The sequence below is a fragment of the Dermacentor albipictus genome, chromosome 1 (assembly GCF_038994185.2).
Source record: "Dermacentor albipictus isolate Rhodes 1998 colony chromosome 1, USDA_Dalb.pri_finalv2, whole genome shotgun sequence".
Classification (NCBI taxonomy): Eukaryota; Metazoa; Arthropoda; class Arachnida; order Ixodida; family Ixodidae; genus Dermacentor; species Dermacentor albipictus.
Window position 1 is genome coordinate 445,316,848 of NC_091821.1, and position 26,557 is coordinate 445,343,404.

General features: G+C 42.4%; 1 protein-coding gene and 1 long non-coding RNA gene across 4 annotated transcripts in view; one reads left to right on the forward strand and one right to left on the reverse strand.

The window, feature by feature from the left end:
• The first annotated feature begins 4,089 nt into the window (after nt 1-4,089).
• LOC135903080 (uncharacterized) overlaps nt 4,090-26,557 on the forward strand; it is a 47,443-nt gene continuing 24,975 nt past the window's right edge. The window contains exons 1-6 of one of the 2 annotated variants that reach the window (XM_065433449.2): nt 4,090-4,173; nt 9,493-9,546; nt 9,650-9,668; nt 12,033-12,058; nt 14,642-14,801; nt 17,153-17,175. In XM_065433449.2, the coding sequence (XP_065289521.1) occupies nt 9,498-9,546; nt 9,650-9,668; nt 12,033-12,058; nt 14,642-14,801; nt 17,153-17,175 (277 nt within the window). In that variant the 5' untranslated portion in view covers nt 4,090-4,173; nt 9,493-9,497. Of the gene's footprint in view, nt 4,174-8,360; nt 8,380-9,492; nt 9,547-9,649; nt 9,669-12,032; nt 12,059-14,641; nt 14,802-17,152; nt 17,176-26,557 lie in introns of those variants that run through there. The other variant, XM_065433450.1, reaches the window with a different exon arrangement.
• On the reverse strand, nt 17,195-25,049 carry LOC135903081 (uncharacterized). 2 transcript variants are annotated; one of them, XR_010564709.2, is made up of 4 exons: nt 24,867-25,049; nt 23,924-24,022; nt 22,861-22,988; nt 17,196-20,892 (listed from the first exon to the last, which is right to left on the reverse strand). It is a non-coding gene; the product is annotated as an uncharacterized lncRNA (long non-coding RNA). The 2 variants fall into 2 exon arrangements; XR_011511478.1 differs by lacking the exon at nt 23,924-24,022 and having other exon boundaries at nt 17,195-20,892; nt 24,867-25,043.

Consider the following 26,557-nt stretch of genomic DNA (forward strand, 5'->3'; position numbering starts at 1 on the left):
AGTGCCTTTCACCCCCTTTAAATCCGCATTAAAAAAGTTGAGAAAAAAAGGCCTTCAGCTCTAAACGACAGATAATTGCACATTGGAAAAACTTAAGCGCGCGAGGATGGCGCACGATTTGAGATTGAGCACACATGAATTGTATACGGTCATGGCCATTGTGCGGGGCTTGATTTGCAAGTACACTTTCCGTTTGCCCGCCTGCTAAGCTCAGCGTGCTTGGTCTATGTGACAAAAATTCTACAACGCATGAAATGCGATATGTCGCAGCAAATTTCTTCTTTTGTGCATTTTGGTTCGGTATATGCGACGCTGTCTAAGGGGTATAATAATGCGGACCTTCAGTGTTGCACACAGGCGATACACTTGTGGCCACCCAGATTATGGGCGACGTTGCTCAGGATATATATATATATATATATATATATATATATATATATATATATATATATATATATATATATATATATATATATATATACATATATATATATATATATATATATATATATATATATATATATATATATATATATATAAATACATATATATATATATTCTCTGAGAAATGTGTGAAGCGAGGTATGATGCTGCGAAGCCACATCCTCCCCGAGCACAATGCCGAATGCCCTATTATGTCGTGACCGCACAACAAAATTACTTACAGTGAAGTGCCTATATCTCGCCATATCTCGCCTAAATGGACATGTCTGAAGAATGGGACGAGGCTACTAACTTTTGATTGGCCATGTATAGGAACAATGTTGTCAAACTTTGCTCAATTGGAACGCTTCCTATTGTGAAATTCGTTTAAACGGAACTGCAACAGAAAATTTACTTACCTTATCGGCTGTCAGACCTCACGATAAAAAAAAAAAGATTAATTCGACGAGAATTTCAAATGGTGATGCTAAATGGCGAAGAAGCTCCAAAGTATCAGTCATTTACACCGTCCTGGCATCAGCGGCTGCTCTACGGCGTTGACATTGTCTAGTTTTTTTCGTGTGTGTTCCATTGTGCATCGTGATGGCGACTAAGAAAATCCGAGAGCGCATGAAGAAATATGTAGTGCGAAAGAAGCAGTGATACTTCAACCAGAGTACAATAATTTCTTATTTTCATGGCCGTGAAATTAAGACACTTGAGGCTTTTGAAATAAAACATTTTTTGTGGTAATTTCTGCACCCTTCGAGTAAACGAAACACTTCATTGAGAGAAGTCTATTTTCTTTTCCTTCGAGTTCCATTTAGTTGAATGCTGCTACTCTGGAGGGCCATTCACGCCTTCCCTGAACGTAAATGCTAAGAAAGTATCAGGGTTGACCACTGGGGTACAACTGTAGGATGACCGGTAGTTGGTTCCAAGGCTCTACATGTTTTACACAGGGTTGTGCCACTAAATGTGTGATATTCACTGCGCAACCATTCTATATGTACAAGCGGCACACCCAACTTGGATTAATTTCGCGAGTGCTATCATCTGCTTTGTTTTGCAAGAATTTCTCCTTTCTGTGCGTTTCCCCATTAAGAATAATAAATACAACATATGCCACATATCCGGTATCTCCTATGAACGCACGAGACCGCATGTGTTAATCCAATCATCTCTTATGAGAAGATTTGAGATGCCGATTACGTGCCATTTTATTATGATTTTTTGTATCGTATATATGCACTTGGTGCCTGATGGAGCGAGCAAATTATTTGTGACGGTTATTCATTTTTGGAACCTCTGCTTGCTTTGCGGTTCATGGCGGTGCACGTATCTTTTGAGTGAAACATTTTGGTAGGTATTTTTGGTTACTTTTCTTGTCCTGGATAGCGTACTAGTTAGGACACATAGAAGAGTCCCTGCTTGCCTAATTAAACTTGCTATGGGAAAGAGTGGTAATGATTGAAATCTTATGCTGTTTAGGTAGTTTTTGAACGAAAGTTCGCATTCAGTATTTTTGATAGCACTGCGTATTTGTGGTCTGGTCAGCACATTTCGAATTACGCGTGTCCATGCGAATGGCTTCGTTGTGCGCAAACTTGGCACACTTTGAAATCTGACTTTGAGAATATACGGCAGCGCTATAACCTTGGCGATGGCATTATGGCTTCAAAAAAAAAAAGGAATCCCGCCTTCTTTTGCATCAGTTTTAGAGTACCACTGTACGGTGATATATACTGAAATGGGACCACCGCAGATAAATGCCGCTTCAGCATGACTACCGTGAACAGGAAGAAGACAAAGTGGTTCCAATCCCTGTCGATCGTCCACTTGGTCCCACTCGAACAAACACTGTAAATAAACCTTGCAAATAGATTTATGTGCTTGTTCCACGTAACAGTATTGCCGGGTATTATTTAGGACACTTGCCGTATATTGATAGGAATACCGTTAAAGAATATTGAGATCGCAATCTAGGGAAAGTACTCCGTTTAGTAATAACGATGGTCGGCTTGGCAAGAAAGGCAATCGATTGCAAGAAGTGCTATGAATGTTTGTTGTGCAACCTCCTCCCCCCCCCCCCCCTCCGCAATTACTTACACATTATGACAGACTTGATATATAGGCCTTGTGACTGTGCCACGGAAAGCACATGAAATTTTAGTTATTGACGAGATAAGCCGGTTGGTATGATAGAGTACCGTGGGACTTCCATTCCGCTGTCATTTTACACGCCTTCTAGTGCTTCACTGGTACTGTGCGCAAAAAAAATATCACCGTGTCGCAGAAGATAACTGGAGATAAAAGAAAGGCTAGCTATATTCAGCTTTATTTTTCTTGCTTCACGGCTCTGTCTGCTAAGCATCCGGTCATGAATCGAAAACAGCAATGACACTGAGTTTCATTGGTGCTAATAATCTTGCTAGCCGAAATGTAGGAATAAATTATTATATGCCGCAAAATTAGGACGACAGTAGAAAAGGTATAAATAATGACAAGCCACAATTCAAGCGCTATCAGAATTGATTATATACCGAAGTGACAAAACCGCTAGTGACTAACTATTGTGAACGGGGAATTTCTTTCCATTTGTTGCGACAATGACAAAAGTTAAGAACATTGTAGGAAACATAGAAACATGCGAGGAGGTTGTCTTTTTTCAAATATGAAATGCGCATATTCTTTATTAGGTACGTGGAAGTTTCTGACAAGTGTTCGCCTCCTTTCGGAAGCACAATTTCGTATAATATAAATGTGACTTTTAGATTGGGCTATGTGAGGTGCAATCGCTAAATAGCGATTGCACCTCACATTTTTTAACGGCTCTTGACAAATGTTACTTCTTGCGCACGCGCTCTTGTCCTGCTTCCGGCAATCTAAATTGAAAGGCTACCTGAGTGGCTTCGGAATAAAAAATAAGCCACACTCTGGCCGAATAAGGCTTGTTATAAGTCTTGCGAGATGCAGGAGGCAATGACTACGCAATACATACCGTTCACGTTTATTGAACGTCCTGTTGCTCAAGTGCTGCTTCGCTTAACACTCTCGTATCTTGAGCAACTGTTGAACGCCAGCTCAGCAACGCCACGGCCGTGGACTTGAGGCCTGGGTGTTTAAATGAACTTCCAGAGAAATATCTTGGGAACGACCCAGAAGAAGCTGACACTTGTCGGATAGCGGGTATAGTTCAGACGCCACGTATTGCAATTGAAGCACGTGATGACGTTATCGCTGTTTGCTCTCTGAGAACGACATTCGGGTTCCGCAAGCGAAGTGGGTCAGGCGAAATCGCGGTTGCTGTGCTCACGTGAGTGTGTGCGTGTGGTCATCGGCGGCTAGTGATACGTCTCCCTCTAAACATTCTAGACATCTGGATCAGCAAGAGAGATTATCTCGTTTGTTGAATATTCACCAAGCAGCGCCGCTTCGTCTGGCTGAAAGTAGGGGGCACCGATAATAGTGCGGTTCGCCGCAACTGTTGTCCCAAGGCTTGCGTCGGCAGACGATCTTGGCCAAACATTGGCGCCACTGAAGACAGAGTAAAAAAAGAACCTAAAGGTTACTTCAACGGCGGAAATTTCCCACGAGCCTTTCTATCTACGTGCATCCCTGTCGATAAGGCCGAACAATGGCGGCTAGGAAGGTGCCCAGCCAGCAGGTATAAATGGGGTTCTTGACGTGGGCGTGCAGCATTACACAGAGTGTATGTCTCCTGCCTCTTAGCTGCACCGGAGCGAAAAAGTGAGTAATACACGCCATGTTTAGTACTGAGCTTTATATACACTTTGCATGTGGCCCCCAGTTGTGCAGCTATAGCGCGGTCTAGCGAGTTGGCCAGCGTGTAGTTCTGAGAGCGGGGATTATACTGCCTTTGACGTCGAGTCGGTAGGGAAATTCAAAGTTCAAATTAGTGAAACAAATAAATCAAGTTTTCTCTCTGGCTAGTACCATTCGACGATCCTTTGACGCTTGGAACTTTTCGCTCTTATAGTAATCCATCTAAGGCCTCGGAACGACGGAAGCACCTTTATTTATTGGTGAACGCATTTTTCCTTTTACTGATTTGCTCTATTCATTTAGCTGCCGTTTTGAAACTCGTTGTCATACGCGTAGTATTACGTTGGTTGCCTCCACATATGCAGAGTCTTAAGTGCAAGGAGGGGGGGGGGGGATAATTGGCTTTCTTATGCGGTCATCTATATGAGGAGAATATTTGCAGGATAATTTAGGCCTCACAGTTTTATAGAAAATTAGGGTAAAGGTTAAAACTGAGCGTGTTTTGGATTATTGCCTACAATTCGGAATGTGCGCTGTAAACACGTTAGAAGCTCCGGGATTGTAGGAGTGTGCTAAGTTTGTCCAATAGGTAACACCTAACCACGTAGGGGATAAAGCCGAATCATTGATGGTGACAGTTTTTTTTTCTTGGCAACATCTTTTTTAGCAAGCAAACATGATTATACTTGCTACAGATAACAAGAATTGCGTGAAATAATCTATAACAAATTCCACTGTCAAACTCTCGGGTCCGTTGTTTCATCGAGTGCTAGGTGGTTAGAATGGACGCACCGTTTTATACGCCGGCTTCTCTTATTGCAGCTGTAGTTTGAGGCAATTATAGTCCAGGATAGCTGGTATTTTCACAGCGAAAGCTGTATATGACATACCTTCCGTAGTTTTTCCGCCGTGCGGCAACAGAAGAAAAGGGTCATGTGGGCTGATCCTGGTGATTGTGCAGAAAGGGTCCAAGCTCAATGGCACACACCCCTGTGGTCTCGGGAACATGTAACGCGCCCTTTAACTATCCTTGCCCACGCGGGACTTAAAGAGTTCCGAAGCACGCGGGTAAGAACGAATGTCTGAAAAAATGCTTCGTACAATTTTTCCAAAAGGACTGCAACATTCTCGGCGCCAACCACGCAAACGCGCTAGGAACACTGCTAGCGCGTTCGTCATCGTCGCCTTTTTCAAATGCTGGCTCCGTTGCCGCTCATGATTCCAGCGTAGAATTCAATTCTGTTCTGTCGTCGTAATTCTGAGGACGCGTGTACGGGGATATGAACCACTGATTAAGGCGTTGTGAGCCATGTGTACCTATATCACCACGATGAGCACAGATTAGGATGATAAATATGTCCTTACCCTTGTTCTATATTCTGGTTCACTTCTGTATCTCGCGCTAAACAACTTCGCTGGTCATCCCCTTCAAAGAGTGCAATGGCTCAAGAGTTTTTTCTATTTTATCCTTAGCGTTGGCAATCACAGCAAAGTTATTGTACGAAAAGCAATGAACCACCTTCAATATTTTCTATAAGCTCGAGCTAATATACGAGCATAAGAAAAAAAGAAATGGTAGAACAAAAGATCCTACGACTGCACAACACTTTGACCGCCTATACGTATAGGGCTAAATCACATTAAAAAATTGAATTATGGGGTTTACGTGCCAAAACCACTTTCTGATTATGAGGCACGCCGTAGTGGGGGGACTGCGGAAATTTCGACCACCTGGAGTTCTCTAACGTGCATCCTAATCAAAGTACACGGGTGTCTTCGCATTTCACCCCCATCGAAATGCAACCGCCATGGCCGGGATTCGATCCCGCGACCTCGTGCTTAGCAGCCCAACACCATAGCCACTAAGCAACCACGGCAGGTTTAAATCACATCCAACTGGGGAAGGTGGAAGCAATACGATTCCAGCTGCATTATTTGAAATGGGTTGTGCTCGCATTACTAATAAATTAACTAAAATATTTTAAAAGCAAATTAAAGGCACGCTTTAGTAGGGTAAAGCACCAAGACTGGATCAGCCCAATAAAGTTTAAACATCAACAGCGACAGCAACTCGTATAATAAGTCATTCGCATTGAGCATCATTCCATATATTTAAAAACGGTATTTCGTGACAATGATAGTATACGACCAAAATTAAAGTGAGCATTGCTTATGAAACGAAACCCACCACGGTAGGACAGTAACTATGACGTTGCATTGCGGAGGTCGAGGTGGGAGTTTGGATGCCGGCCGCAATGTCAATAGAGACTAAATGCCAATGCGCTCGTGGTACTTAGATTTCGGCGCACGTAACAAGCATCCATAAGCTAAAATCTAAACCACATTAACATAATCCTAATCCATAAGAAAGGGGACACCAAAGACTTCAAAAATTATAGAGCTATCAGCTTACTGTCCGTTACCTAGAAATTATTTACTAAGGTAATCGCAAACAGAATCAGGAACACCTTAGACTCCTGTCAACCAAAGGACCAGGCAGGATTCCGTAAAGGCTACTCAACAACATACCATATTCACACTGCCAATGAGGCGATAGAGAAATATGCGGAATATAACCAGTCCTTATATATAGCTTTCATTGATTAGGAGAAAGCGTTTGATTCAGTCGAAACCTCAGCAGTCATGGAGGCATTACAGAATCAAGGTGTAGACGAGCCGTATGTAAACATGCTGAAAGATGTCTATAGCGACTCCACAGCGACCGTAGTCTTCCATAAATAAAGCACCAAATCCCAATTAAGAAAGGCGCCAGGCAGGGAGATACGATCTCTCCAATGCTATTCACAGCGTGTTTACAGGAGGTATTTAGAGACCTGGATTGCGAAGAATTGGGGAAAAGAGTTAATGGAGAATACCTTAGTAACTTGCGATTCGCTGATGATATTGCCTTGCTTAGTAACTCACGGGACCAACTGCAATGCATGCTCACTGACCTGTAGAGGCAAAGCAGAAGGGTGGGCCTAAAAATTAATCTGCAGAAAACTAATGTTTAACAGTTTCGGAAGAGAACAGCAGTTTACGATAGGTAGCGAGGCACTGAACATGGTAAGGGAATACATCCACTTAGGACAAGTAGTGACCGCGGACCCGGATTATGAGATTGAAATAATCAGAAAAATCAGAATGGGCTGGCGTGCGTTTGGCAGACATTCTGATACCATGAACAGCAGGTTGCCATAATCCCTTAAGAGAAAAGTCTATAATAGCTGTGTCTTTCCAGTACTCACTTATGGGGCAGAAACCTGCAGCCTTACGAAAGGGGTTCTACTTAAATTGAGGACGACGCAACGAGCTATGGAAAGAAGAATTGTGGGTGTAACGTTGAGGGATAAGGAAAGAGCAGATTGGGTGAGGGAACAAACTGCGAATTAATGACATCTTAGTTGAAATCAAGAAAAGAAATGGGCATGGGCAGGACATGTAATGAGGAGGGAAGATAACTGATGGTCATTAAGGGTAACGGACTGGATTCCAAGGGTAGGGAAGCGTAGCAGGGGGTGGCAGAAAGTTAGGTGGGCGGATGAGAATAAGAAGTTCGCAGGGACAACATGGCCACAATTAGTACATGACCGGGGCAGTTGGAGAAGTATGGGAGAAGCATTTGCCCTGCACTGGGCGTAACCAGGCTGCTGCTGCTGCTGCTTATGATGATGATGACGATGGACGGAGCCTTCTTTGGCAGAAATAAATCTGGAGTGGCGCACTACGGTGCGGCTCAAGTTGATGCCGTGGTTTTTGCAAGAAAAAAAAAAAAGATCCCTGATTTTTTTTGGAGGGGACTGAAGTGAGGGGTCTGAAGGAACAAATACAAAGAAGGAGTGCACTTTTCCGTGGCAAAAAATGTACTCCTCAAACACTGCAACATAGCCTTTGCTTTCGCGGTGGTCACCCGTGCGGAAGGTGTCTTATCTCTTCATTATCGCCGGTCGAGAGAGACTTCCTTTCGTTTTTATCGGTAAAATGCAGGCGTTAACAGAAAGCACCGATGATTGTGAGCCAGTCGAGGGCAGTTGCCTTGTTGTGAACGTGAGGTGATACCGCGCTCCTTAGAACTTTGTCTGGAGCACGAAACTCGGCTGCGACTGGACCGCCGACAATCGCTTGGCTGAGTGTAGCAAACAGAGGTGGCGTGAAAGCAGAGAACAGTGGGTAAGCGTTTGACCTAACGACTTCCGGCAAGGTGACATATTTGAAAAGAAAATCTATCTTTATATACTGAAGTTTCTTTAGTGTCCAACGCACTTGTTCAGAGATGACGCTGACGCATTGCAATTTAACTACGTTGCCAATTATTCTACCCCGCAGTGCAATTAGTAGTCGTTTATTAACATGGTTTATCAAAATGAGCAGTTAGAAAGATTCTTGCGCTGAACAGGCAACCAGGAAAGGAATACAAGCATAGAGGGGACAACCGTTGGTTACCCCTATTTTAAGCATTTAACGAAACAGCATAAACGTATTAGCCTCCCGCCCGCTAGACCCGTTATTCATTACAAATAGAAATAAGAACTGATTATCTAGATAACTATCTAGATATTATATCCTATTTTCTTACTAAAAAGCTATCTTAGATAAAGATTGAATGGTCCATAGCCCCTCTACTCTCCGTATGCTTGTATTGCGCAAAACCCACATTCTTAATGACGTGCATAAACAAAGCTAGTAGCTCAATCTTATTGAGAATACGCTTTAGTTTCCGCAAGAAAGATGTCTTTTCCAAGGTCAGGACGATGAGAACACAAACCTCACCACATATCAGTGGCGCAGTGTGCCGGATGCAATCGTTAATAACGAAGTGCTATTCGTGACCGCTACGGATTGCCTAACAAAAGAGCGATGTATCTTGTCGCTGAGGGGCGTCATGACTTGCTCAAATATTCTGTCTGCATGCGTAAAGGTGCTTCCCGTAAATTATAAATCCTTAAGTAATCTAAACAAAAATGTTTGGAACGATAATACTTGCGACCATCAGGTTGTTTCATTTCTTAGAATAGTTATTATCCTTATCGTGGTACGTGCCCTTGCAAAGCATGCAGATTGAATGCTCGATCATCTTTTGCCTTGACTTAGACCGTCATAAGTGTACAGCAGTGTCGGTAACTTAGCGCGATGTGCATGTCTAAGCTGATGAACACGTGATTGTAGATAATCTGAATAGAGTATATCGATTGATTAAAAGAAATCACTCTGTATAGTTAGTGTATTTATTATTTGTCTGACTTCATCATAAAGCATGATCTTTTTTTCGACGTCGTCTTTCAGATACAATGAAGCTCACTGGATCTCTCGTGTTTCTGGGTGTTCTCGCTGGAGCCTGTGAGTAACAGCTACACTGGCAATTTTGCATAGGAATGTCAGCTTTCCTTTATATTATTAGACATGGAACGGTAACAGATTTTTCTTTTGTTTTTTGTTACAGATGGTGCCATCTTGAGCTCGTATGTAACGTTCTCTTCATGCACGCATTCTCATAGCATCCATGGTAGCTAGCCACTTCATGTAGAATAAAGCATGCTTTTCAGGGAGTGTAGCACAGGCAGCGGTAATTTCAAACAGCATAATTTCTTTCCTAATGTATACCATATAAGAATGCTCAATATGGGTGTTATGAAATGGATTTACTAGCGAACGTATTTTGAAGGGATTTCTCCCATATTTAGAACCACTTGCTAGGGGTTCTAAAGCGAAGCTTTCTTTGCCTCTTCCTTCGACTTTCCCACTGCTGCTGCTGCTGCTTCTGCTTTCGGCACACCGCGCTGGGGGAGGAGGGGGGTTGAGGGTTCTGAGCGGGTGTATGCATGACAGGACTGAGTCAGAGAGAAACGACTACGCGGGAAGCTCGTTTGGACCCCTCCGCGTCGAATGTGCACAATGCTCTCTGGATCTCCCTTAGCATCACCACCTTCGCTTCTTGACAGCTGTAATAATTCTTGACTCCTCTCAAAAGCATTGCAGGAGGTGTAGCGCTTCCTTCTCTGCAAACGTGAGAGTACAGACGGGACGTAGATAGAACTGTACAGAAGAGGAAGGAGAAAAGGCAGTTCCCATACAAGGAGAGGGGGGGGGGGCGGCTAAGCGGCATGAGAAGGCAAGGAAACCCTACTGCTAACAACAGTGTTTGCCGGGAAACAGGATAAGCTCAAGCTCAAGGTACGGGACAGTACGTTCCTACTATTTCTGAAAAATTAGCACCACGCATATATGTCAAGACGACAAATTACGCAAGGCGTGCGGAAGCGGAACAGCATTTATTAAAGCGCACCGCAGGGTCCAGGCGAAACTACGGATGCGGTTGACCGTCAGCTTTGCGGCTCTGGTATTGCTGGAGGCCGTGGATTTGATCCCAACCACTGCAGCTCCATTTCGACGGGGGCTAAATAGTAAACACACCTGCACTTAGACTTTCGGACATGTTAAAGAGCATCACGGTGTCAAATTTACTCAGGAGTCCGCCACTATGGCGTCCATCATAATCCGATTGTGGTTTAGCACGTACAGCCCCATTATCTAATTTAAGTTTATACCTTCTGCCACAATGCAATATGCAATGTAAGGCAATGACAATGCTCAGCCCTCTCAGAGGTCTCAGAACACCTATCCTTGTGTGTTCTGTGTACTACGCAGACAAACAGCAGTGGTGCACGAAAAGTAATGCTTAAATTGAACTGACCACTGTGGTGTTTGACCAAACCTTGAAAAAATTAAGCGTTCGCCATCAACATAGCTGCTAATTATCCTCAATGAAAGCAACCAGGACAAAGCTTCGCTTACATCAATTCCTAGAATGCGTGGGATCTGCATAATTTATTTATTTGCACATGTGAGAAAAATACCTTTTGTTCTTTCCCGACTCTCGCACAAGCATACATCCGTAATTTCATTGTCTTTGAACACATTGTGGTGGCGTTTTAAAGTATATTGTGTGGTTCACCAATATCTGGGCCTCAGAAAAAAAAGACAATTATTTTATATCGAGCAGAACTCTTAGTACAATCTCGGCTTTCGTTGTTATTATGTTATTACTTTTTCTGACAGGGGTTATGTCATCTCTAGCTATACAATTATGACAATAGTTTGCAGCTTCTGTGCAAATTTTCTAATGCAAAAACTCAATAAATTATCCCTTTGTGCGGCAATGCAGCAGAACCATTTTCCTTATTAGTTAGTGTAAACATAAGGGTCACATTTACATTCTGTGCAAGCGTGTACTCCGTCGAGATTCCGATTAGTGACACGTGCTCCAGATTATATGGACAAGTCTTAGCGGTGCAAGCAACTTTTCATCATAAAAAAAATCTTGAGCTAAAAAAAAGCTATGCACATTGTTAACGAAGATGAAGTCTGCCTGTCCTTGAGTGACATCAATTATCGGCGTCCACTCCTGCCATGCGAACTACGTAGATTTTGTCCATCATTTAGTTTACCGTTCGTCTTCGAATTTTTTTTGTCCAGTTTAGTCGCATGCTGGAAGGCCTACCCTACATCGTAAATGGGTTGCACACGTAGGACGCAATACGAGAGTTAAAACATATTTAAACACATTATCTCGGGAACATGCTTCCAGACATTTCATTTATTTTCAATACAGCCAGTCCCATCAGGGACCATAGCAGGTGCACATACAAAAATGAAATACATGGTAGTAAATGTTAATTATATCGATAATAAATAAATACGTGGTAATTTATAATTGAAGTTTTGCAAATTCTCTGAGCGAGTACCGAAACAAAAAGAAAACTGCAAGCACGCCTGAAACTGAGTGCGCAACCTGTCTGATGCATCGTATGCCGGCTTTCTTACAGAAGGCACCGCGACAACGACTTTGAAGGTAAGTGACATTCGCCGTCTTGCAATGATGCTTTCATTGCTGTTTGGAACCAAACCTATAAGATGAAAATGCTACGCAGAATCGTTTTTTTATCTGAAATAGGGAATCTGCAGAATAACTCATAATTTCTGTAAACACTGGAGGAATATAATGCAGTACGAAATCTTTTCTATTGATATCTTGCGTTAAAATTAGGTTTAGCTTTAATTACATATTTATGAGCAGAATTTTGAAATAAAGTACTTGCCCACTCATCATTGAAGTGCAGCATTCAATTTGTTTAATCCCATCTGAACTCGGAGTAGCTGCAAGGATCTTGCACACGTTTGCCGCTCATCATTACTGCTATCAACTGCATAGCTTTGCCAATTACTTCGCCGGCGAGTGATTTAGGAACTATAAATTAGAATATTTTAATGTGTGCAGCTCTAGAATTCGCATGCGATTCGCATGCTGACAGGCTCTCAGTACGATCCGCCATACCATATGGGGAAAATTAGCTTTCATATTTTTTATATATATATACACATTCTTGAACTCACACTTTCACGAGTCTCCGCAGAGGCTGAGCAAAACGGGCACAATCTCTCCAAAGGCGCGTCTCAATATTGATCGCACCAAAAATTATGATGATGCCATGTTTGTGAATTCCCGTTATTTATTTACGGTGTACAGATTCGTATACTCGATTTGGTTATGCAAATTTTGTCCTGCAGTGCCAAATAACTTTTTTTTCTTCAGCTGTGGCTAAATTTTTCTGTGTGCTTAGCAAATGCCACTGCCGTCCACTTGAGACAGCATTCTATACGCGCTACAACTTTACAAAAACCAGTACCCTGTTTTACGGGATGTTACGCGCAGAGTTACATCAGCGATTGTGAAGCAATCGCATTCAGTTCCTCAGTTCTTCAGTTCTTGCGGTTAACAATTATCTCCTGGGTGTGGTTTGGGTGAGGGATTAACACATTTCTATATATAAATGCAACGTGAACAACATTAGACGAAAACAGGTCCACCTATGCAAACGTTGGCCGGCCTTTCTAAGGACGTTCAGCCCTAAATATGCAGCTTCTATATCAAAGTGCGCTAGTCTGTCTATCAGCGCGTTCTTCATTTTCAATAAACATTAGGCGGACATTTCCTCTCTTTAATTTCCAGGATTCACTAAAAAATTTAGCAAAGATCATCCTGCCATCTTGACTTTTATTTTGTATACATAGAGTCTGTCGCACATTCATATAAGTTTCTGTGGCTTTAGCAGATAATTTATTAACAGTGAAATATAATGAAATCAAGAGTTCGACGAAAACTCATCTGGTCGGGATTGCTCATTGTAAAGGGTAAAATGGACGCTGAACAAAAAAATTAAAAGAAAAAAAAACACAAGACATTCCAGCTCCCATAAGGGGACCTTGTTCACAATGAAAGTGAACGAAAGAGGGTGGATGATCATGTACGTGTGAGTAGATGGCGCAAACAGTGGTAATAAACGGAAGGAAGGCTGCCGGCATTGTGGTTCAGCGTGGTATCGGTAGTTTTGATTAGTAACGACTCGAGATGGAGACGCGAGGTTAGATTACTATCAGTGGCTAGCATATGCGCCCTGCGCCAGTCATGTCCTTCTGCTCCCTACTAACAATTCTCAACTGAATGAATTATGCTACACTGTTTACACGTACAACCTTCCCTGCAGAGTTAAAAAGTCGATGCATGAGGCAGTAATATTTGAAATCAAGTTGATAAGGCGATGAATTTTTTTTCGAAATTTACTCAGCTGTCAATCCAGGCATTTTTTGTTCACTAGCGACCTCGTCCTTGCACGAAGGTTGGCGACTATTAAATCAGCGCAAGTAAGACACATTACTTTTATCACGTGTTCGTAACGCAGAGAATACCTTTCCTCAATTTCGAATAAGTATAGAATAATGCACCCACCAGCGAAGCAAAACATTATATAGGCAAAGTTTTGCTAGAGACGTTAAGACGCGTTTGTTTTGTGTAGCTTTCTATCCTTTACAATTTATGAAATGCTGAGACAGAGATTTTTGTTTCAATTCAGTTCCTTTCTTTTCGCGAACGTTCTATCATGATAGTTAATGTGGTAATATCAGCCATATTAACGTTTTCAAACTTTAAATGCTGCCTTTATATTGTAATATTGTTTGCTTTCTTTGACTTGCAGTGATCACTACGGCATATATCGTGCAGTTTCGCCATGCCCGAGTATAATGGACAAGTCGGTATTCGTTAGGCTCTTGACATTGGCTTTATTTTACATGTCCACTCAGACGTATCTGTTGAATTAAGTAAAGAACTTAGCTGCACCTGTAAACACAAAGGTCTGTGCGGATATGCACTCGCCTCATGTAGACTTTTCGGTATCACGTTCATTTGTGGACGTAATTCAATTTTCCTTGGTGCATTGTGAGCGCTCGTGGCATCGGTTTCGGAGTGCCAGTGTACATAGAATGCTCCCGAGGGAGCTATCTCGCAATGTGTCTCTTTGTTCCTTGTGTTCCTTTTGTTCTTCCACATTGCGTGTCACCAAGCGCGATCGTTTTCTCCATGCGGCGTTTTTCGCAGATGCAAGGCCGATACACTACCGCATCTGGGGCGAGAACCCCTGGGACTACCCGGGCAACCCACCTCCCATCTTTCCGCCGGATGATTTCCTGCGGTACTCGCAGACTGGCCGATGGTGGAATCAAGAAAAGCCATGGGAGAACCCTTCCAGGGATGTGCGGTACGTGCGCTAATACCGACGATTCCTTTTGAAGTGAACAGCACAGAAACGGGACGAGCGAATGGGTGTCACAAGCAAGAAGCGCTAAGTGTTTGTGTGTGTGCGTGTCCATTTGTGTCAGAGAAAGAACAGCGCTTAAACAAGGGACGCAAAGGAAAAAGCACACACAAACTTCGTCTGTGTGTGCGTGTGCTTGCGTGTGTTCGTAAGCGTTAATGGATGGAATGGCGTTTAAAAAAATGCATAATTTCATGCTCATTGCTTCAACACTGATATTGTTGGCAGACCATGACGAAAGAAGGGCCTTATAATATTCTGATTTAAGGTAACATATATGCTTACTCTGGGAAGTGTTGTCTTGAGTGCCATGTTGTGTTGGGCTGTTCCCATTTCAATGGACGCAGCATAGTCCGCCTAGAGCCTATTGAGCTTCTGTTGGTTCCAGGATGCGCGGCGTTACGAGAAATTAAACATGGAATAAAGCTGACCATCAGGCTTTTCTTTTCTCTGAAGGAACTACCCTGTAATAATATATACATTGCGAAAAATTGACTCGAGCACCCTAGATATGTATCTTGACATACACAATCCGCCAACGTATGTATTTTCTTCGGCTCAACATACCCGCTTCGTTTGATCAAAACTTCATTTCCGACTTCAATGACAGCTAGAGAGAAAGAAAGCTAAGTAAGGAAAGGCAGGGAACAAGACGAGCATCCAGTTTGCTATCCAACGCTGGGGGTTAGGGAAATGAGAAACGCATACAGGAAAGGAGGGAAAGAAAGAGAACGATCACTGCACGCACACACTGCACGACATACAGCCATCCCAGTGCCATCAGAAGCCTACCGGGTTTTTCTAATGGGTATGTATCTACCACCAGATGGCGCTCAGTTCTTTATATGGTTGTTCATCTGGAAGGCGGCCCCCATAGAGACTTGCGAAGGTCTCTGGAAGGCCGTAATTCTACTACAGCTTTGGTGAAATAGTCGAGCCTCCACCGCTGCTGTGGGAGGCACACGCGTGCTGCCGCCGGGTACCTACCGGTCAAAAAGTTGCACGCGCTTTTCCGAGCCAGTGCTCGGCGACTCCGGCAGTTCCAGGCGATTGGAAGGACGTCGGTGCGTTATTATTCTCCTCACTGGAAACGTGTATTTACTGGCAGTATTTTGCGACATTTCGGAAAACATATTAATTAGTTTTGCGATAACAGTACTTCTATAGGAGCGTTAGAACATATTTGGATTGAATCTCCAACCTGAACAGACGAGAGCACAATAAACTGTTCTCTGATTTCGCGTTTGATTTCTCTCTCTCTCTCTCTCTCTCATGAAAGTGAAATGAAGAACACTTGTGAGATAGTAATATTGCTGCGGAACGTATTACTTCCGAGGCCCAAGTTACTAGGCAAATGCCGGTATTCAAATTGCTCCTTTGCCAACCCTCGGGACATTCCTTTGCTGAAAAACCTGTACGAATTGGTTTTTTGCAGGTGAGAGTGGCTAAACTGCATTTTTACCACGTCGCTTCGCTTATAAAACGCCAACTACCTTTCTCGCTCCTTACTCGTATTTTTCTCCTTTTTGCTTTCTATCTTTTACTCAAATATTGATCTACAAATTATTAAAAAGCTATGGAGCCCGAATTTTACTTGATTGCAATAGATTACACGTCATTGTTTGTAATTTACTGCAATCAAACAAAATTCAGCAGAGGGATAGAGCGAAAATCGGAAGTAGCCCTTTTATCGCACATAACGCTCACATTAGCTCGCGTTGCCGAAACAAACACGCAGGTATTTGATATTTGGCACTTAGGGAACAATTGTTATGTGTAGCCTTAAGAACTGAAGTGAATATCACTGTACTGAAGAGCCGCCCGGCACTTTCACCAGCCTTGAGCGCATTCGAATAAATGTGCAGGCGAAAGTGCCGCACGTCTCATTAAGAAGAGCACGCTTCAGGGCTTAGTTTTTTGCTGTGTCTAAAACTAGTGAAGATTGCTCCGTGTATAAATGCCGTGGCCATACAGAAAACAGTGTCGATTCCCTGTCTGTGTAAGCAGCTGAAATTCGGTCACGCTCTTGTTATACAGCAGATACAATGAGTTAGCTTCTAGTGCTAAGGATATAAAGTCAATATATGAACGTTGTTCGTATAAAAATTGGACATGTAAATTAGTCTGATTCCCAGTATACATTACAGCAACATACATTATTGCCCAGCGCACTCCAACCCACCTCCCTGATTGAACAGCTAAATAAACAAACTCAAATTCAGAGCATGATTGCAGTAAGCATCATTGCCTTTTGTGAGGTCTAACGTAATGCGTCTTTTTTTTTCTATTTTCAGGGATTCACTCACAGACAGTAAAGGTGATGTATACTTTTTATCTGGCTTCTTTTATGAGACATTAAGGTTCGTGTAGTCACTGCTTGCAGTAAACCACAATGCTACACTGTATATTTCACCGATTATTATAAAACATTCGACAATTAGGATTATCCTATTATATTGCATCAAGTTCAGAGGAAAAAATTATCTGAATTTCCATTACAGCATGCGAGGTGCTAAAGTACTTCTTGTGAAAAGTTAGTTAAATGCAAAGACTAAAGGTATATAGCGCAAACAGTAATATATGCGTGAAATTAGGCTATAGACATTAGGTGAACTGTGAACATTCTAAAAAAGTGCTTATAAGAAGTAATCACAAACATACGACAGGTGGAAATTCTTAAGAAGGGTAAGCACCGTGGGAGATTCCCGATAAAACATCTTTGGAGGTACACACTAAACATTTTAACACCCTTAAGGGTGTAAATCAGTTTGTCGCCAGACGAACACCCTAAGGGTGCTGTTGTCTACACCCTACAGTTGGGGTGCCACTATAGCACCCTAAAGGAAGGGTGTCCAGCAAAATAAATTTAGGGTGTAAGGGTGCTCGTCCAAATTAACACCCATCTGTGTGGGTGTTGGAAGGGTGTACACCCTTTTATTTCTAGCGTGTATGGAAGGCAGATTCGGCAGTACACGCCTTCAATTACTAATATGGACAGCGATCCACGCGCAACTATTGCGTGTGCCAGAAGGTTCAAGTTCGGCTACCAAACGCACTGTCGAACAGCCGGCCTTGAAGCTTCGATGGGCATACACAACACCTATATGTGTGGATCACATTACATATTAGTAATTCATGGTGTATATTGGAAAACCTGTCTTCGCTGCACAAATACAACCTAGCAAACTTGACACTTTTGAGCATGTATATCAACACCAAGGTTATCACGATTTCCATATCCAAATAACATGCAACACAGACTGGTAAGATATATGCTGCATTTTCAAGAAAACGCAAATATATTTATTGCATGCTGCAATACAGAGTACAACATATACATAAATCACATGAAATATAAACATGCACAATCACCAAACACATAGGTAAGTACAAGAACATGTACATTCCCCACAAAGGTACTTAAAATATATGTATTGATCAAATCTGTTATTAGAGAAGAAACTATGTATAGCGGCACTGAAAGAGCCTGGGTTGATTCGCAGTGTTTTCGGCCACATAAAGGAATAAATTTTTAGTATTAGGCTCCAGTGAACGAAAATTCAAGTTTTGATGCCTTAAAAAAAGGCATATTGCAAAGGTGAATTAGGGAAGCAATTGAAATGCTGAACAAACGCACAAGAAATACACCTGTTATTTTGTACACTAATGTAATCGCAAAGCATTATGAAAAGTTTGGAAAGTCGATGTAAAGCATAACTGGCCAACATTTTTCAGACTGAAACAATACTTTCCAAGCATAGACATGCTTTAAGTGAGGTTTATGCCAGGAGCCTTATTGCTAATTTTCTATTTCCAACAATATTACTTGAGCACAAAAATTATGTAGAATTTTTAGTGCCTACATAGTTTGTCCTCTTTTGTGAAACAAGAGTTCTCTGGGCTAAAGGTGCTGTGTAGCGGTTTTTCTAAGTACAATACCAGTTTCTATAAATTTTTGTTTTGTAACTCTAAGGCACTGGTACATATACAATATGTAGTTTGAAAATAGGTTCTTTTCTTACTATAAATCAAAAGAGTGCATATTCCACATCTACTAGTGCCTGGGTGCAAAGTGCAGTAGGAGGCCTGATAAAAACAAACCACTGTTGATTAACCTTTTAGGCGCCGCACTATGAATCAGCATAGTGCGGCGATTTGACGATTTTGATGAGCACAAAATGTGGACAGTGTTTTAAAATACATAGTAAATTTCTAAATTATTTGCACTTAGATGCAGTAATTCAAGATTAGGACATGCTATAGCATGTGAGCATGCAAATTAGCAAATATGGTTTAATAAATTAGCCATACTCTGGTTACTAAAAGAACACAGGCATAGGCAGTCATGCAAAAGTTCAAGTTAAATATCACACTGTTAACATTTGCCAGCAAATGGTCGTATCAAACATTATAATTATACTGAACAAGGGTAGTTTCTTGGGATAGTTTGCAATTAATGAGATAAAATTACATACAGCTTGAATGACAAGAACTGCGAGAGATGACAGACTGCGCTGACTTCCAACAATATTTAATTACGTTGCCACATCATGTGTATTTGTACAAAAGCGGGCATGCGCAGAATATGAGTCACAAGGGGTGTCTAACAGCAAGTGACTGTACTAACAACATCGTCTTTTGAAAAAAATATACATTAGAATTTCTATCTGTTGAGATACAAGACTTCACTAGGGGTCAGCACGATAGAGGGGTCACTAACGCACACACTAACCAGTTTTCTAGTGAAATCTGCTTCTGTAGTTTCCCGGATGACCTGTGTCTCGCTAAAGCTTCCGTACCTTCAAAGAGGGGCACGCAGCCGCAGTCCCAGCAATGGATGCCGAAGTAGCCTTGAACAGTGTTATGGACGTTGTTATCGTGCTCTCCTAAATGATTGTTTAGGCGCCTGCCTGTCTGTCCAACAAAGTCAAATGAGATATTGTAAAGCTTTGCCTCCTTAACAGCCTCAATAAATCTTGCTTACACGAGATGCAACATAGCGTTGCTGCACAGGCTGATTGCCTTTCTTGGGTTGGCTACCCTTTGGCGTTAATTTCAGCCACAGCGGAACAGCTTCTGAAGTGCACAAAACATGATGAGCGCGCTCGGTCAAGGAACCAGCCGGTTGAAAGACACAGGTTTGCAGTGCTACCGTATGTTCATGATGTCTCCCATAGGCTAAAAACAGATTAGGGAACCTGCAGAAATCACAGTCCTTTTCTCAGCCCCGGAAAAGCTGGCAAGGCTCTGCAAGTGTGTAAACGCGCCTAAATCACGTCAGAGTAGTTGCTCTGCCGGGCACAGAAAACGTTTTGCAATGTGTGCAACGAATGTGGTTTCCCAAATTCCCATTTTGAGGCAGTAAATATATTGGACAGATAGGCAGGCGCCTAAATGATCGTTTAAGAGAGCACTATAACAACGTCAATAACACTGTTCAAGGCCACTTGGGCATTCATTGTCGGGACTGCGGCTGCATGCCCATGTTTAAGATAGGGAAGTTTTAGCGAGACACAGCTCACCAGGTAAATTATTGAAGCTGATTTCACCAGAAAACTGGGTAGTGTGTGCGTTCGTGCCCCCTCTATCCCGCTGACCCCTAGTGAAATTTTGTATCTAAACAGATAGAAATTGTGATGTTTTTTTTTCAAGTGACCATGTTCTTTTTACAATGACTTGCTGTTAGAACACCCCTTGTTACTGGCTTTCATTTTCTGCGCATGACCCCTCTTGTGTATACACACACGATGTGGCAAAGCAATAAAATATTGTTGAAAGTCAGTGGAGTGTGTCTCTCGCAGTCCTTGTCCTTCACGCTGTAAGTCATTTTTTATACTGAACAGCCAATATTGATTCAAAATTAGAAAAATATAGTACACATCTGAGCTGCAAAAATGCAAGTGGTGCAGCAAATGGCCTTTAGCTTTCCAAAAGAAAAAGAAATGTTCACGGTTAACCACGAGGTGCAGGGACTCCATTCTCTGAGCATCTTGACCAATAAATGCAGCGCATGGCATTGCTGGAATCTTGCATCCTGCATTAGCAAAATAAGAAGAGAATCATGAGAATTCAGTCCGTGCAATTACACATGTACTTTGCGGAAAATTTGATAAAGCGACAAGCTCCTCAAAGTAACAAACTTAATTAATGTGACTGGGCAGAATGCACCACTCAGGCAACTGGGCAAGACAAGTGGAAGGTAGGAGAAGTTTCTATTTTGCAAATTAAGGAATTGCATGTTACTGTGAATGCTAAACCACTACGTCATTGTGAACACAAGGCACATATAGCAGCAAAAACATAAATATACAGTAGCCTTTTCACCATAGAAAATAAGAGTGAATAAAGTTTAAAGACTACCAATGACATCTCTCAACAACAGACATTTGTCCAAGAGTGTGTATGTGACCTTAATACAAAATTGACATTATGAAATCTGCAATATATCTGCATTACACTTTATAAATACTGCAGGTGAGAAGCTTACGGGATATGGCACATTAAGAGTGAAATGCACAAGGCATTAAAAAATGACTGTTTTTACACAACATTATTACACTAGGAGACAAAGAGAACTGTTTTAGAGAGTGCACACAAAATGAAAATGAGGGAATCCCCACTGGCATTCTCATTTGCCCTGCAATACATGCTGCATCCAGCCCAACAATATCCAACTCTCCAATGCAGTTTATTAGACACTTTCTGCATCCTAAAATTTATCGTGTATTTCTTATTTACTAATTTAGTAAGAATGGGCATTTTGGCATACTTTCCTCGAAAATTTAGCATGTGTTGTCAACTATTTGTCTTAGAGCACACCCCCTTCTTTCAATGGGTTTGCTTGGCAATGCACTGACAAGTAGTATTCCCTTATTTAAACTTATGATCCTTCCTCATGCTCCTACTTCATGCTCTAAACTGTGATGCCACTCCGATGCAGTTTATGTGAATCTGTGACTATTTACATGGTCCTTCTTTCTGTAGCCTCTCAACTAGAGCCTGAAATTTCTTGTCTCCTAGAACAATCGTCTTTCTTGCCCAAAACATATTGCACGGTTACCCCTCATGGGGGGGGGGTACTGTATATGAGTTTTCACATATTCAATGAACCTCAGAGACACAACCATTTCTCATCCTGTGTTGCTACTACCCGCATGAGTCACAATGGTTGTGAATTGGCTACCTGCCCTCTCTTGCTTAAAAGTACATTTTCCATGTGGAAAATAACCACAAGCATCACATTTTATTGAATGAGTGCTCCTGTGCATGTTTTTTTTTCCGTCCTGTAATGGCTAAGTTCAACATGGTCAAGTTGCTTGAAAACTGTCTAGCCTCAACGAATAGTTTGTGTAGTTTCAAAATTATGATACATTCATTTTTCAAAACTTGTCCCAAATTAAGCATGAGACATTTTCATGATGCAAATGAGGTAAGGTTGTGCTCAGAGACTATGATAGGCCTGCTATATCCTGCAAAACTATGTGAAATGAAATATGCTTGCAATTTTCGTGAGCAGCTAGCTCAGTACAATTAGGCACATTACCTGCGGAAACGTTTTTTTAACGCTCCCGAGAGGTCCTGGTTTCTTGTAATTTCTTCAAATCCCTTGCAGTCTAGATTGCAATCAGGTGCATTTTGATTTTGATATTGTATTCAAAATAAAAATAGCTGAAATTTTAAGGTTTTGATAATTATATGGGAATAAATATAATTAGCAGTGAAATATATAAGCAGTGAATGCACAATAAAGAATATGATGCTACAATGCCCCGGCATTCTGTGAATATTCTTGCACAAAGAAAATCCTCATTATGAAAGACCATCAAGAAAATGCAAATGTATACTTTGGATCAGCAGTCATACCTGCAGTATGCACTGTACCATCGGCAATATTTACAACCACAGACAACTGCACATCATATCAAGCTTAGGCGGCCAAGGAGCCTGAGTTTTAAATTATAACTTGACTTATTATATTACCTACACAACTATATCTACTTACAATGTTGTCTTCTCAACCGCTTTCAAGAAGACATTAACCATCTGTCTGAAGGCGAACGCAAGTGGCTTGCTCTTGATGGGGGGCGCCAAGGCTGGGCATTGTGAAATTGCTGCTACCATCTGCATGACCTGCGAGAAACGACGCTCTAAGTACAAGATAAACAAATGCTATTAGAGCAAAAGACAAGATCATTGGCAATGAGCCTCGTTTTGGTTTACACGAAAAAAGCCAAGAATATGGACTTTGTGCTGCTTACTTAAGAAAAAGCAAGCCTCCTTCCAGATGTTGCAGTCATGCATTAAGATTGTCACACAGCTGCATGCTTGTATGCTGCTGTCGCCAGTACGCCAGTATGCTTTGAAGTTTATTATTTCACGTTAAATTGATTATTGTGTTTTCTTGCCAATTCTTGGCAAACAGACCAGCAATGAAATAGCTCACTTACACACATACTCCCTTTTGAGGAGAGAATTCACACACACGCACACACATGCTTCTACCACATGAGCAGCTTCCTGTGCTTGACACACATACATTTTTTTATCCTGTGTCACTCCTACTGCTAAGGCATAAAAAATCCTTTGTGTTACCAAGCCCAAACTCCTCAACCTACACCTCCAGCTTAAACACTTTCTCGAGAGCCAGGACAAGCCTTCTAGCTTCCCCAGTGCTCCAAACTGTAGTTACGAATTTCAATAGGGCTATAGGCGACAGCTCTCGAAGGGCATGCAAATTACCCGGAGACCTAAAGCTTGTATATGATACCTCTAAAGCACAACACCTCAAATTTTCAAAATTCATTAAAGCTCCTGAAGACAACTGCTATATACGTAGAACGTCTCGAATAACCTGCCGCTAATAATTTCAGCGGTTGTCTGCATCAAAAGAAATGTGGGCTAATGGGAAATCCACGTCTTTAGGATCGGAATTATTGTAATGGCGAAACACACTACCAGATTTCTTAATCATTTATTTATGCTCTGGATGTAACGTTCCTTTCACAATAAAAAAACAAAGATATCGATTTATCAGGGCATGGGAGGAAAAAGGACGAAGCGTATACTTGGCGCCTTCCCACTGGTCCTCCCGAGAAACGGCGCCTCATACAGCAGTTGTCCAGGGTGGCTTGAAACCAAACTCGGCTTTCAGGCGGGAACACTCGCTGCACCAAATCGGAAGAGTTTTATTGCGAGTAAAAGTCTACCGGCGTCATGCAATACATACGCACGCACACACAAGTATACGCACTCTCAAAGCGCAGACACAAAAGCGCGCACGCGCACATTGATGAACACAAACAAGCACACATACATGCATGCAGGCAGACACGCTAACACGTGCACGCACACACGGCGACCCACAGACAACACACTCACAAAACACGTACGCACTAGACACGCGCAAACACGCCGGCCCATACAAACCGGCATGTACTGAACGCACGCGCACACACACGCACACACACGCACAGCGAGCCGAGCGCACGCACGCACACACACACAAAGCGAGCTGAGCTGAGCGCACACACAAATCAAGCCGAGCGCGAGCACGCGCACACGCACAGACAAAGCGAGCCGAAAAAATGCTGAAGGCGTCCGGCAAGCAGCAACAGCAGCACGCGACCGCATCAGGGAGAACCAATACCGCGCCGGTTCCTTCGAAAGGTGGCTAAGCCAGTCCTTTTTCTACGCGACGCAAAAGTGGTCGACCACATTTAACTGAAGTGCGAACGACCGTATTACAAGCAGCCGCGCTGAACGCACAAGAGAATCACATCAATGAACGTTCAAGCGCTGAGAAACAAAGCGTAACTATGCAGGCGCACCACGCCCGATGTAGATTTGACAAACGTTAGTCACACGGGACGCGATCGAGGTAGTTAACTTGCCCTAGTAGGAGTGCAGCTGCTCTTGCTCTTACATTAGCGAATTATGAATTATGCTACGAGATCACAGTGAGATATTTCTAAAGCGAACAAAACAAATACCAAATAAACGGGCACTTGCCTGAAAGTTTCCATCATGCCAGTACTACCGACCGGGCACGTTGCAACTTCTCGTTTCAGCCATCGTGGATCCATCTTCCAGTGCGTGCGAACGCTTTGCTTTGAAGTGGGGCACGAGTAATACACAAAGCATGGGCCACATCTTTTTCTACCCCGCGTGCAAAACTAATCACACGTTTAAAATTACTTCGCACAGCGCGCGACGCGAACGCACGCGAAAACGAGCATGATGGCGCAGCTTCCGCCTTCCCATCCTGCCGCGCACCGAAGTGATGGTACAGCGTCGGCCGTCACTTCCGGTCGCTTTTCATTGGGCATGGGGCGGCCGCGCAAATTGAACGTTTATTCTGACAGGTTTGCTTGCTCGCATGGCCGCCTGTTTGCTGCTGCTTCGTTGTGGTCTCTAACTAGAGCGGTGAGGCGGGTAGTTGCTACTACGTTTCGTGCCGGGCATTTTATTTTGGGGTAGGGGGCGCAGTCTGTGCTGTATCACTGAGGGTACAGTACACAAATCGGGACCGTGAGCGAGACGATCGGCGCTCTTCTGCTGGTGCGATTAGATTATTCTCTGCGTCCGAACGAAGCAACTTTGCGAGGTCACAGCGTAGTTTCAGCGATATCATGGCTCGATAAAGGCGCTCACATCTTGGTCGTGCGACAGCGACGCGTAAACATTCATGAGGAGACTGAAGACTGCGTTTGCAAGTGCGTATGCTCTGGATAAGAAATTACAGCTTTGACGACACCAGCCTTTAATATATAGGCTCAGCCTTACAAGCTGTATTTGAGGACTTAGAAAGCACTTAGAAAGTAGGTCAGTAGCTTAGTAAACCTCTGAATGAATTAAGCAAGGTACGTGGAAATTCGGGTTTGAGAACTTCCAACGTGATCTCGCCTCTATAAGTCTTCTTTATGGATTCACCATGCAAATTGTACGTTGATGCCATTGTACAGCAGAGGCTCGTCCAACAGCACGTCCCTGTTTGTTCTGCAATGTATCCAAACAGCTTCTTCCATTTCACCACTTTTTGTTGGGCTATTAAGGGCACCGAAATATTAGTGCAGAATTGCGCAAGTTGCTCTCGTGTTTTCGCTCAGCTACTGCAGTTTTTCTAGAAGTGTTTAATTGCATGTTAATATTCCTGTGAGCACGAAAAATAATGATAATGGAATTGTAAGTGAAAGGGCGTTCTTTTTCTGGATGATACATTTTTGGAGTGGCCGTCATGCCAGTAACATCAGAATCCTTGAAGAAATATCGACAGTCACTTAGGAATGGGAAAACTTAATCGCTTCACGCATCTACACTTGCAATTGTCACGTGACCATGATACGTTAGTTCATACATTGTCACGTGTTCTTCACAAGTCTACCTTAATCTCCCGTAATCCACCGTGCTATAGTTTCTACGAACCTTAATGCAATTTATTCCACCCTTATTCACATTATTTCATATTATTTACCCATAATTGCTCATACTTAACGTTGTTGTATTTACTACCTTCTGTATCACTCCTGACGTCATACAAGACGGTGATGACTTTACATTTTATTTATTTATGATATACATTCAAGGCCTAGTAGGCACAACAGAAAGAAGTGGTGAAAATATGCAATAATTGCAATGCAGCGCAAAAATAGAAAATCAAACCCTAAGATAATTTGAACGGCGACCTTGAAATAGTGGTGTCA